Genomic DNA, 13,781 nt, shown 5'->3' on the forward strand with positions numbered 1-13,781 from the left:
TATTTTACTAAGCTCCATGTACCTATGTTTCTATGGTTTCCACATCCTTCTTGTAGTGAGGTGACCAGAACTGAGCACAGTACTCCAAGTGGGGTCTGACCAGGGTCCTATATAGCTGTAACATTACCTCTCGGCTCCTGAATTCAATTCCACGATTGATGAAGGCCAATACACCGTATGCCTCCTTAACCACAGATTCAACCTGCGCAACCGCTTTGAGCATCCTGTGGACTCAGACCCCAAGATCCCTCTGATCCTCCACACGGCCAAGAGTCTTACCATTAATACTATATTCTACCATCATATTTGTCCTACCAAAATGAACGACTTCACACTTATCTGGGTTGAACTCCATCTGCCACTTCTCAGCCCAGTTTTAGATCCTATCAATGTCCCACTGTAACCTCTGACAGCCCTCCATACTATCCACAACACCTCCAACCTTTGTATCATCAGCAAACTTACTAACCCATCCCTCCACTTCCAGGTCATTTATAAAAATCATGAAGAGTAAGGGTCCGAGTCCCAGAACAGATCCCTGAGGCACACCACTGGTCACCGACCTCCATGCAGAATATGACCCGTCTACAACCACTCTTTGCCTTCTGTGGGCAAGTCAGTTCTGGATCCACAAAGCAATGTCCCCTTGCGTCCCATGCCTCCTTACTTTCTTAATAAGCCTTGCATGGGGTACCTTAACAAACGCGTTGCTGAAATCCATATACACAACATCTACTGCTCTTCCTTCATCAATGTGTTTAGTTACATCCTCAAAAAATTCAATCAGGCTGATAAGGCACGACCTGCCCTTGACAAAGCCATGCTGACTATTCCTAATCGTATTACACCTCTCCAAATGTTCATAGATCCTTTCTATCAGGATCTTCTCCATCAACTTACCAACCACTGAAGTAAGACACACTGGTCTATAATTTCGTGGGCTACATCTACTCCCTTTCTTGAAGAAAGGAACAACAACCGCAACCCTACAATCCTCCGGAACCTCTCCCGTCTCCATTGATGATTCAAAGATCATCGCCAGAGGCTCAGCAATCTCCTCCTTCGCCTCCCACAGTAGCCCGGGGTACATCTCATTCTGTCCCGGCGATTTATCTAACTTGATGCTTTCCAAAAGCTCCAGCACATCTTCTTTCTTAATATCTACATGCTCATGCTTTTCAGTCTGCTGCAAGTCATCACTACAATTACCAAGATCCTTTTCCATAGTGAATACTGAAGTATTCATTAAGTACCTCTGCTATTTCCTCCAGTTCCATACGCACCTTCCCACTGTCAGACTTGATAGGTCCTACTCTTTCACGTATTATCCTCTTGCTCTTCACATACTTGTAGAATGTCTTGGGGTTTTCCTTAATCCTGCCTGCCAAGGCCTTCTCATGACCCCTCCTGGCTCTCCTAATTTCCTTTTTAAGCTCCTTCCTATTAGCCTTATAATCTTCTAGATCTCTAACATTACCTAGCTCTCTGACTCTTTTCTAAGCTTTTCTTTTCTTCTTGACTAGATTTACCACAGTCTTTTTACACCATGGTTCCTGTACCCTACCATACAAATATCCCCTGAACATTTGCCACATTTCTGCCGTACATTTCCCTGAGAACATCTGTTCCCAATTTAAGCTTCCAATTTCCTGCCTTATAGCCTCATAATTCCCCTTAGCCCAATTAAACGTTTTTCTAACTCGTTGCTTTCCCCAGATAGGCTGTTCTCCCACCCTCCCCCAACAGTACTCAAACAGGAGTACTTATTGTCAAGGGGAACAGCCACAGAGGTACTCTCTAGTACTGACTCTTCCCCTTCCCTCTCCTGACTGTGACCACTTGTCTGTCTCCCGTGGCCCCAGTGTGACCACCTGCCTAAAAAGTTCATCACGTTCATCTATAGTATGATTTAGACCCTAAAACCAGAAGTGTGCTGACATAATTCAATTCCAAACATCATCTGAGTGGGTGAAAGGAGATGTGATTCAAACTATGACACCAACATCTCCTGCAGGGTGGATCAAATTCACACCACCAGGCAGAAGGTTGTGCATGCATTGAACTACAGTGTAGCCAATATGCTCATTTGTCATCTACTAGTGCCATTAAGAACTAAATCAATTATTCTGCTCCTATACATGACACACGTTTTGTTGTTGCACTTGCTTATTATTATTATTATTACCAATATTCTTAATATTATTCATCTGATCAGATACTGACCCTCAATCTCATTTGGTGCACACCGTCACCAGTTTGTAAGGAACAACTCTTTTTTAAAAAAGGGCATCTCATGCTACTGGCTAGAATTTACTGGTTTCACAGTATTTTCAAAACAAATACCAGTGCGTCTTCCACAAAGTTTAAAATGATTTACCTCCAGCATTTGCCCCCTTCAAAATTATTCTTATTAGTTCAGGAACATCAAAATATGCAGCATAATGCAATGCATTCATGTTAGTCCATCGGCTTCGAATTTTTACATCTGCTCCCATCTCAATCAACTCTAAAGCAAACTTGGCTGCAACTTCTGCATCTCCTGGAAAATAAGAATATAATGCGAAATCTGTGCAACATGTCAATAAGGCATAGTTTAGATTAAATGTCACAATAAAGTACCATGTAAGGTGCTACAATGAATAGCAGTTTATAGGAAACAGACCGAGCAGAACAACTGTTCCAGAATTAGAAAAGATCCTAAGCACATAAAGAACCGAAGTGAAACAGAACCTGCATGAAGCAAAAGCCTTACAAATGACATGGCTTGCAGTTGTGAATGGCTTGGAGATGATGGATATGTTGGCAAGGGAAAGAATGGGGTAAGAAGAGTGGTGGGGAAATAAAATAGCTGTATCATAGGAATTAACGCATGTTGCAGTTATTCGGATTTCAAAGTCTGACATCAGATAACAAGGATAAAAATATCAAATCTAAGCCCAAATTTCAGAAAATTAAAGCAATGTATAAAAAATGGCATCATGACAAATAAATTTAGTGAAATAAGTATTAATAAAATTTTATTTGACCCTGTTTTTCGAATTAGAAATATATGTTCCAAAATGTAATCAAGAGAGCATCACTGATTGCATTTAAGCTGAACAGGCATGTGAAATATAAATACTGTAATTGACACATTACTTCTGAATGCTTAACAAGCTCTTCTATTTCAGAAGCAGCCACTCAATCTCTTTCTACTTCATTTTCATGGGTTCTGGGCAATTAATGAATCTTATATTGGATCTTCTGATCTTGCCACAGCTGTGATGATTGGAATTAAGGGGGCAAATGGATGGGGTGTTTCTGCTGTTTGTACTCGGACTTCCCAGATCAGAGAGATCCCAATTCTTTGTTTGTGACGCATGATGGTACCAGTTTGTGAAGGACCTTCATCTTTTGGATGCTTAATGCAAGGTTCATCCTCTTGAATATTCCGGTAAAGGAATCAACAATAATTCCACAAGTATCTGAAACTGAATGATTAAACGTGACGTGATTTTGATTCTGAAGGTGACCCACTTATTATGTAGATTAGCTTCATTTCAGAAGATAAAATACAGTTGCAAAAAAGGCTAGACTGAGGAGCAATGTAAAGATTTCGGCTTAAGCCTAACTTGTATTGCAGTAGTGGATCTGTGGTTAAGGATCATGAATTACATTTCATTGTGTATCAAATATAATTATGAGGACAGTCAAAGTTGAGAAGAACTCTTGATTATCATTTTAGTTGATGGAGTTCAAAGTTTTCTTGTGGTCATGCTGATCCCTCTGTTCTTCTGGAACATATCATGAAGCAAATGTATGCCCTTTGTGCTCCTTGCTGCATTATGATTATGAAAAGAACTATTTGGTCCCAGGAAAACTGTTCTAATGCCTCGATCAAGATCAATATCATGAGAGCTTGAACTTGTTTCTTTCACAAATATCAGTGTTATGACAAGGCACTAAGTAATCTTTGACAGGTTCAGTACATTGCACAGCACCATAGAGAAAAAGGAATACCCTTTATCATCTGTTTCCAATTTCTCCTAAACTGGAGGGGCAACTAGAGCCAACAGCATTACTGAATCTGCTGTCAGCAACAGGTCAATACAGGCAAGGATGACAGATTTCCTTCTCTGAAGGCCATTAGCAAACCAGCTGAGCTTTTATGAAATTCATCATCATCATCATCCGTAATTTTACCATAATTGTTACAAAGATGAGTTATTTTAATTCCAGGTTTACTCGAATATAAATTCCTCTGCAATAATTGCTGGATAATTGCTTAGACATATATTGCACCATTCCATAAGTAAAATACCAATACCCTAATCATGTCTACATCTCCAGTGGCATCATAAATAGTACTTTTAAAGATCTAGTGTTTATAAGAATAACATGCAATTTAAAGCTCTCAAATGTTTATATGTAAACATGTAGCAAATTAGCAATGTGGTCAACTAAAATTTAAAACTTCATTTGACATATTTAAACTTAGAATTGCACAATATGATATAGCATGTTCTAGCTGTCCATGAGGTGCCCTGACATTCCAAGCCCCAAACAGCAGTGTTGAATGGACATTGCACCCTAATCTGACCATAATTCTGGTTCTGACGACATAGAGGCATCAGCAGAAGGCAGGTGGAGCACCACCAAAAGCAGTGAGTTCTTTCTCCTTGCTTTGGCGGGGGGGGGGGGGGTTCTTAATTTTTTAAACCATAATAGAGAGAAACGGTCTAGCAGAACAGCTATCATTGGAGCAGCCATCGTCACCGAGTGGGAACCTAGAGGCTTTGATGCAAGGAGGCCAAGGCCAAAGAAACAGGTAAGAAGGATAGGTTTTTCTTTTCGTTATTGCTGATTTGGTCTTGGTTGCCCCTTAGTGCAGTGCACGCAGGATGGCAGATATGACAGTGGAATGCTCTGCCTGTAGGATGCGGGAACTCATGGAACCTGATGGTCTCTCTGATGACTACACCTGCGGGAAGTACAGCCAACTCTAGTTCCTGAAAGACCACATTAAGGGGCTGGAGCTGGAGCTGGCTGAATTAAGGATCATCCAGGAGGCAGAGCAATTGATAGACAAAACTTTTGAGCAGCTGTTACACCCAGAGTGCAGAATTCAGGGAGTAGATGGGTGAACACCACAGGAGGTAAAGGGAGAAAGAAGTCAGTGCAGGGTCCCCCTGTGGCTATTGCCCTCAGCAACAGGTACACCTGTTTGGATACTGGGGGGGGGGGGTGACCTCTCTGGGCAAGACAGCAGCAGCCAGACCAATAGCACTGTGGTCAGCTCTGAGTCTCAGAAGAGTAGGGTGAAGTCAGGCAGAGCAATAGTCGTAGGGAACTCAATAGTTTGGGGGGCAGGCAGGAGATTCTGCGGCAGCAAGAGATGCCAGAATAGAGTGTTGCCTCCTGGTGCTAGGGTCCAAGATGTCTCTGAGCAGTTGCAGAATACCCATGAAGGGGAAGGTGAAGAACTAGAGGTCATGGTACATATTGGTACAAATGACAAATGCAAGAGAGGACTAGAGTAAGTTTAGGGAGTTAGGAAGGAGCCTGAAGCGCAGGACATCAAGGTGGTAATCTCTGGATTACTCCTGGTGCAACAAGCTAGGGAAGGTCAGAACAGGAAGACAGCGCAGACAAATGAATGGCTGAGGAGACAGTGCAGGGGCAGGGTTTTAAGTTCTTGAATCATTGGAACCTTTTCTGGGAAAGAACTGACCTGTAGAAGTGGGATGGGTTGCACCTGAACTGGAGGGGAACCTCTATCCTGGGAGGGAGGTTTGCTAATGCTGTTGGGGAGGGTTTAAACTACATGCAGCGGGGATAGAACCGAAGTGAAGAGGCAGAGGATGGGGTGGTTGGAGCACAAATAGAGACAACTTTTTGGGAGCTTGTGAGGAAGGATAGGCAGATCACAGACCAAAGACGCACTCAGCCTGATGGTTTGAGATGTGTCTATCTTAATGCAAGGAATATCATAAACAAAGCATGGATCAATACATAGAACTATGATGTTGTGGCCATTGCAGAGACTGAGATGTCTCAGGGGCAGGAATGACTGCTGAGTGTGTTGGGTTTTCGATGTTTCAAAAAGGACAAAGTGGGAGGCAAAAGAGGTGGGGGCGTGGCATTGTTAATCAGGAATAGTATCATGGCTGCAGAAAAGGAGGAAGTCATGGAGGGATTGTCTGCTGAGTCAGTGTGGGTGGAAGGAAGAAACAGGAAGGGGGCAATAACTCTATTGGCTGTTTTTCATAGACCTCCCAATAGTAACAGAGACATTGAGGAGCAGATGGGGAGGTAGATTCTGGAACGGTGCAATAATAACAGAGTTGCTGTGATGGGTGATTTTAACTTTCCTAACATTGACTGGCATCTCCTTAGAACAAGGGATTTGGATGGGGTGGAGTTTGTTCAGTGTGTTCATGAAGTTTTCCTGACGCAATATGTAGATAAACCAACTCGAGGAGAGGTTGCACTTGATCTGGTGTTGGGAAATTAACCTGGACAGGTGTTCGATCTCTCGGTGGGGAAGCATTTAGGAGGTAGAGTACACAACCTTACCTCCATTACCATAGTGCTGGAGAGGGATAGGACCAGACAATCTGGGAAACACTTAATTGGGATGGGGGAAATATGATGCTATCGGGCAGAAACTTGGGAGCATTAATTGGGAGCAGATGTTTTCAGGAAAATGCACGGCAGAAATGTAGCAAATGTTCAGGGAACATTTGCATGCTGTTCTGCATAGGTATGTTCCATTGAGGCAGGGCAAGGATGGTAGGGTAAAAGAACCATGGTGTACAAAGGATGTAGAAAATCTAGTTAAGAAGAAAAGTTTACGAAAGGTTTGAGAAACTAGGTACTGTTAGAGATCTAGAAAATTACAAGGTTGCCAGGAAGGAGCTTAATAATGAAATTAGGAGAGCCAGAAGGGGCCATGAGAAGGCCTTGGTGAGCAGGATTAAGGAAAACCCCAAGGCACTCTACAAGTACGTGAAGAGCAAGAGGATAAGCCATGTGAGAATAGGACCAATCAAGTGCAACAGTGGAAATGTGTACATGGAGTCAGACGAGGTAGTGGAGATACTTAATGAATATTTTGCTTCAGTATTCAGCTGGGAAAAGGACCTTGGCAATTGTGGAGACGACTTACAGCAGATGGAAACGCTTAGGCATACAGACATTAAGAAAGATGTGCTGGAGCTTTTGAAAAGCATTAAGTTAGCTAAGTCATCGGGTCCAGATGAGATATACTGTAGGAAGCAAGGGAGGAGATTGCTGAGCCTCTGGTGATGATCTTCACATCATCAATAGGGATGGGAGAAGTACCTGAGGATTGGAGGGTTGCAAATCTTGTTCCCTTGTTCAAGAAAGGGAGTAGAGATAACCCAGAAAATTATAGACCAGAGACCCTTACTTCAGTGGTGGGCAAGTTGTTGGAGAAACTCCTGACAGGCACAATTTATGAGCATTTGGAGAGGCATAATCTGATTAGAGATAGTCAGCATGGCTTTGTCAAGGGTAGGTGGTACTTCATGAGCCTGATCGAATTCTTTGAGGATGTAACAAAACACATTGATGAAGGTAGAGCCGTGGATGTAGCATATATAGACTTCAGCAAGGCATTTGATAAGGTTTCCCACGCCAGGCTCATTCAGAAAGTAAGGAGGCATGGGATCCAAGGAGACCTTGCTTTGTGGATCCGGAATTGGCTTGCCCACAGAAGGCAAAGGGTGATTGTAGATGGTTTGTATTCTGCATGGAGGTCGGTGACCAGTGGTGTTCAGCAGGGATCTGTTCTGAGACTCCTTCTCTTTGTGGTTTTAATAAATGACCTCATGAGGAAGTAGAAGGGTGAGTTAGCAAGTTTGCTGATGACACAAAATTTGGGGATGTTTTTGATAGCCTAGAGCACTGTCAGAAGTTACAGCACAACTTTGATAGGATGCAGAACTGGGCTGAGAAGTGGCAAATGGAGATCAACACAGGTAAGTGTGAAGTGGTTCATTTTGGTAGGTCAAAATTGATAGATTGATTGATTCCTCATTGATTCCTGGGATGGCAGGACTTTCATATGATGAAAGACTGGATCGACTAGGCTTATACTCTCTGGAATTTAGAAGATTGAGGGGGGGTCTTATTGAAACGTATAAAATTCTGAAGGGATTGGACAGGCTAGATGCAGGAAGATTGTTCCCGATGTTGGGGAAGTCGGGATGTTGGGGAACGAGGGGTCCAGTTTGAGGATAAAGGGGAAGCCTTTTAGAACCGAGATGAGGAAAAACTTCTTCACACAGAGAGTGGTGAATCTGTGGAATTCTCTGCCACAGGAAACAGTTGAGGCCAGTTCATTGGCTATATTTAAGAGGGAGTTAGATATGGCCCTTGTGGCTAAGGGGATCAGGGGGTATGGAGAGAAGGCAGGTACAGGGTTCTGAGTTAGATGATCAGTCATGATCATACTGAATGGTGGTGCAAGCTCAAAGGGCCTAATGGCTTACTCCTGCACCTATTTTCTATGTTTCTATGACAAGTTTGAAGACAGAATATAATAATAATGCTAACGCTCTTGGCAGTGCAGAGGATCAGAGAGATCTTGGGGTCAGTGTCCATAGGAGACTCAAAACTGCCATACAGATTGACAGTGTTAAAAAGGCATACAGTGTGTTGGCCTTCATCAACTGCGGGATTGAGTTCAAGAGCCTTCAGCTAATATTACTGCTATACAAGACCTTATTTAGACCCACTCAGAGTACTGTGTTCCGCTCTGGTCACCTCTATACAGGATGTAGATACTAGAGAAAGAGTGCAAAGGAGATTTACAAGGATGTTGTCTGGATTGGATGACATGCCTTCTGAGAATAGGCTGAGCGAACTTGGCCTTTTCTCCAAGCGATGGGGGATGAGAGGTGACCTGATAGAGGTGTATAAGATGATGAGAGGCATTGATCGCGTGGATAGCCAGAGGCTTTTTCCCAGGGCTGAAACTAGAGTGGGCCTAGTTTTAAAGTGCTTCGAAGTAGATACAGGGGGGATGTCAGAGGTAGGTTTTTCACAGGGAGAGTGGTGGGTGCATGGAATGCACCACCAGCGATGGTCGGTGGTAAAGGGGGGGGGTACAAAAGGGTCTTTTAAGAGACTCTTAGATGGGTACACGGAGCTTAGAAAAATAGAGAGCTATATGGTAGGGAAATTCTAGGCAGTTTCTAGAATAGGTTACATGGTCGGCACAACATTATGGGCTGAAGGGCCTGTAATGTGCTGTAGATTTCGATGTTCCATGTTCTGATTTGCCCAGGTACTTGGCCCTGGCTGTGGCCACACACCCAGCAGCCCACCTCCCACTCTGCCTGGCATGTTTTCACCCCATTCTTGGCTTACGCCTCTGGTCGCACACTTAGCCTACATTCCAACATCCAACTTAAGACTTTACTTGTGCTGTTATTCAAAGATAAGCTCAAATCATGCAGGTATTTACAAATATTGAAGTTCCTTTGAAAAGCAGTATGGTACCATTATTCAAATAGAGTCTACATGATCTTAAAGGCATAACAGAGGTGTTATTCCCATGTGAAGTCTGTTGAAGGGGAGGCACAGTGCAGAAGCAAACCTCAACAAAGTATCATGACAATGATACAGACTTATTTAACAACATGAATTAATGCACCTGTAGAACTGTTATGATCATGGCTTGCACGCTATCATAAAGCAAATATAGCTGAGGAAAAGTTATCTGAAGAGAACGCTAAATAGTCTCTTCATGGTCATAGAACCAAAGACTTTAGCAAGAGGAAACAGCCTTTCTAAAGCTTTTACCCCTATTGATGTTTACCAAAGCAGTCAGCTGCAGTACATAGATGTAGTTGTGTTTGTGCTCACAGGCTGACCTCCAGCCCAAGAAGTTCTCAATCCACTGGGTGGCAGCATCTGCTTCATGATAAACTCATCATGGTGCTCGGACATGGCAGTCCTGTCTCACTCTCGATCACAGCTAGAAACATTAATTCATCGTTCATTTCCACAGATGTTTCCTGATCTGCTGAGTTCCTCCAGTATTTTGTATGTATTTTCCAGCATCTACAGAAACTCTTGTGTTTATAACTTGTCTTGCTCTTATTCCCCTGACCTAGAACATCGAATGATAAAGTGCCAACTACTCTACGTACCAAGAGACTTCTCCGCCATGATCCTGATTGCAGTTTACATACCACCAAAGACGGATGTCAAACTAGCACTCGAGGTATTGAGTGTCATGATTAACAAACAAGAAATGGCCTACCCTGGTGCCTTTCACATCGCTGCTGGGGATTTCAATCAGGTTATCTTCAATAAATCTCTGACCAGCTACAATGGGTACATCACCTACAGCACCAGAGCACCCAACATGCTTGAGTACTCCTGCACAATAATCAAGAATCCCTACTGTTTTATCCCACAAATGCACTTCAGAAAATCTGACCATCTGGCTGTCCTCCTCCTACCTGCATATATAAACAGAATCTAAAGAGCAAGGCACCAAGTAAGGACAAGCACGAGGTGGTCATGGGAGGAAGAAGAGCAGCTGCATGACTGCTTCGAGTCAGTGGACAGGCCATGTTCAAGGACTAATCACGGACCTGAATGAATATGCCATGGTTGTCATGGACTTTACAGAGACACATACGGGTAAGTGTGACCCCACTAAATAATGAGACAGTTGCAGGAAGGGCAGGACTGGCAGCTCAATATTCCGGGGTTCCGTTGCTTTAGACATGACAGAGCAAGAGGCATTAAAGGATGACAGGTGGTGCTACTAGTCAGGGAAAATGTCACGGTAGTGCTCCATCAGTACACACTGGAGAACTTAACTACTGACATGTTATGGGTATAACTGAAAAAAGAAAGGAATGACCATGTTATTGGGGCTAAATTACAGACAACCCAACTGCCCTGGGGATTAAGAGGAACAAATCTGTAAGGAGATCGCAGACTGTTGCAAGATACTCAAGGGTGTTATAGTAGATGATTTTAACTTTCCACATATTGACTGGGATTCCTATACTGTAAAAGGACTAGATGGGATAGAGTTTGTCAAATGTGTTCAGAAAAATTTCCCTCATCAGTACATAGAAGTCACAACTACAGAGTGTGTGCGATTCTGGATCCGCCACGAGGAAATGAGACGTGGCAGGTGTTAGAAGTTTGTGTCAGGGAACACTTCGCATCCAGTGACCACAATGCCATTAGTTTCAAAGAAAATATGCAAAGAGATAGGTCTGGTCCACAGGTTGAGATGCTAAATTGAAGCAAAACCAATTTTGATGGTATCAGAAATGATATGGCAAGCGTGAATTGGGACTAGACGCTTTCTCACAAAAGTGTACTTGGAAAGTAGGAGGCCTTCAAGAAGCAAAATTTTGAGAGTACAAAGTTTGTATGTACCTGTCAGAATAAAAGGTAAAGATAACAGGTGTAGGGAACCTTGGTTTTCAAGAGATATTGAGGCCCTGGTTAAGAGAAAAAATGAGGTACATAGCAGGTATAGGCAAGTAGGAACAAATGAGTTGTTTATGGAGTTGCTAATGAAATGCAAGAGAGCGCTTATGAAAGAAACCAGGAAGGCTGAAAGCATAAAGTTGCTCTAGTAGTTAAGGTGTAGGAGAATCCCAAGGGATTCTACAGGTATATTAAGAGCAAAAGAATTGTGGGGGACAAAATTGGTTGTCTGGAAGACCAGAATGATAATCCATGTGTGGAGCCAAAACAGATGGGGGAAATTTTAAATGCATTTTCTGTACCTGTATTTTGTCAGGAGACAGATACAGAGTCTATAGAAGTGAGGCAAGGCAGCATCCATTTCATGGACCCTGTAAAGATTACAGAGTACAAGGTGTTTGCTACCCTGAGGCAAATCAGGGTGGATAAATCTCTAAGGCCTGATAAGATGTTCCCTCAGACTCTATGAGAGGCAAGTGCAGAAACTGATGAATTGCTCCTGCAATGATATTTAAAACATCCTTAGCAACAGGAGAGATAGCAGAGGATTGGAGGATAGCAGAAGTTGTTCCACTGTTGAAAAAGGCTCTAAAGTGAAACCAGGAAATTATAGGCCAGTGAGTTTGACATCAGTTTTGGGAAAGTTATTGCAAGGTAATCTAAAGGACGGGATATAGGTATTTGCATAGTCATGGACTGATTCAGCATGGCTTCATGCATGGTAGGCAATGTCTAACCAATCTTAGGGAATTTTTTTGAAAACGTTACCAGGAAAGTGGATGAAGGTAAGACAGTAAATGTTGTCTGCATTGGCTTTAGTAAGGCATTTAACACGGTAACACATGGGAGGCTGGACATGAAGGTCCAGTCGCTGAGCATTCAGGGGGCAGTAAATTGAATTAGACATTGGCTTTGTGGGAGAAGCCAAAGAGCGGTAGTTGGGGGTCACCTCTCTGACTGGAGGCCTATGATTACAGGTGTGTCACAGGGATCAGTGCTGGGTCCTTTGCTGTTTGTCATCTACATCAATGCTCTGGATGATAATGTGGTTAACTGGATCAGCAAATTTACGGATTACACCAAGGGCTGTTGTGGACGGTGAGGAATTCTATCATGACTTGCAAAGGGATCTGTATCAGCTGGAAAAATGGCAGATGGAATTTGATACAGACAGGTGTGAGGTTTCACACTTCGGTCGGACCAATCAGGGTAGTTCTTACACAGTGAACAGTAGGGCACTGAAAGGTATGATAGAACAAAAGGATCTGGGAATGCAGGTCCATAATTCATTGAAAGTGGCATCAAAGGGTCGTAAAGAAAGTTTCTGGCATTTTGGCCTTCATAAATCAATGTACTGAGTACAGAAGATTGGATGTTACGTTGAAGTTGTACGAGATACCTGATTTGGAGTACTGTGTGCAGTTTTGGTCACCTACGTACAAGAAGGATATAAACAAGGTTGAAAGAGTGCAGAGAAAATTTACACGTATGTTGCTAGGTCTGGAGGATTGGAGTTAAGAGGAAAAGTTAAGACTGTATTCTTTAGAGTGTGGAAGGTTAAGAGGAGATTTGATAGAGGTATACAAAATTATGAGAGGTAAAGATAGTAAATGAAAGCAGGCTTTTTCTGCTGAGGTTGGATGGGACTACAACCAGAGGTCATGACTTAAGAGTGAAAGGTGAGAAGTTTAAGGGGAACACGAAGGGAAACTTCTTCACTCAGAGTCATGTGAGGGTGGAATGAGCTGCCAGCACAAGTAGTGCATGAAAGCTTGATTTCAAGGTTTAAGAGAAGTTTGTATAGGTATATGGATAGTAGGGATATGGAGGGCTATAGTGCTGGTGCAGGTGGTTGGGAGTAAGCAGTTTAAATGGTTTTGACATGGACTAGATGGGCAGAAGGGCCTGTTTCTTTGCTGTACTTCATTTGACTTTAAATCTGTCTTCCACAACCAGATACACTGTATAAACCAAGAGATTCACAAGCTAGATTAGTGTGCTTAGGTGATCTGTGAAAGTACAGGGAAGATGGCCAGGTATGACCTCGGAAAGACATCTCACATGCAAAATGACACTTCACCTGTGAGTCGGCTGGTGTGATGTACTGCGTCCGGTGCTCCTATACATATTGGTGAGACCCGACACAGACTGGGAGACAGTTTCACTGAACAGCTATGCTCATCCACCAGAGAAAGCAGGATCTCCCAGTGGCCACACACTTTAATTCCTCATCTCATTCCCATTCTGATATGTCTACCCATAGCCTCCTCTACTGTCAAAAATGCAATAAGCCAATATATCATTGTTAGATA

General features: G+C 42.9%; 1 protein-coding gene across 8 annotated transcripts in view; it reads right to left on the minus strand.

The window, feature by feature from the left end:
• Nucleotides 1-13,781, minus strand: part of LOC134350427 (CAP-Gly domain-containing linker protein 4-like) — a 338,819-nt gene that overhangs the window by 252,543 nt on the left and 72,495 nt on the right. For all 8 annotated transcript variants that reach the window (XM_063055606.1, XM_063055612.1, XM_063055607.1 and 5 more), the window contains exon 5: nucleotides 2,378-2,539. In XM_063055606.1, the coding sequence (XP_062911676.1) occupies nucleotides 2,378-2,539 (162 nt within the window). The remainder of the gene's footprint in view (nucleotides 1-2,377; nucleotides 2,540-13,781) is intronic.

Source organism: Mobula hypostoma, chromosome 8 (genome assembly GCF_963921235.1).
Source record: "Mobula hypostoma chromosome 8, sMobHyp1.1, whole genome shotgun sequence".
In the NCBI taxonomy this organism is placed as follows: domain Eukaryota; kingdom Metazoa; phylum Chordata; class Chondrichthyes; order Myliobatiformes; family Myliobatidae; genus Mobula; species Mobula hypostoma.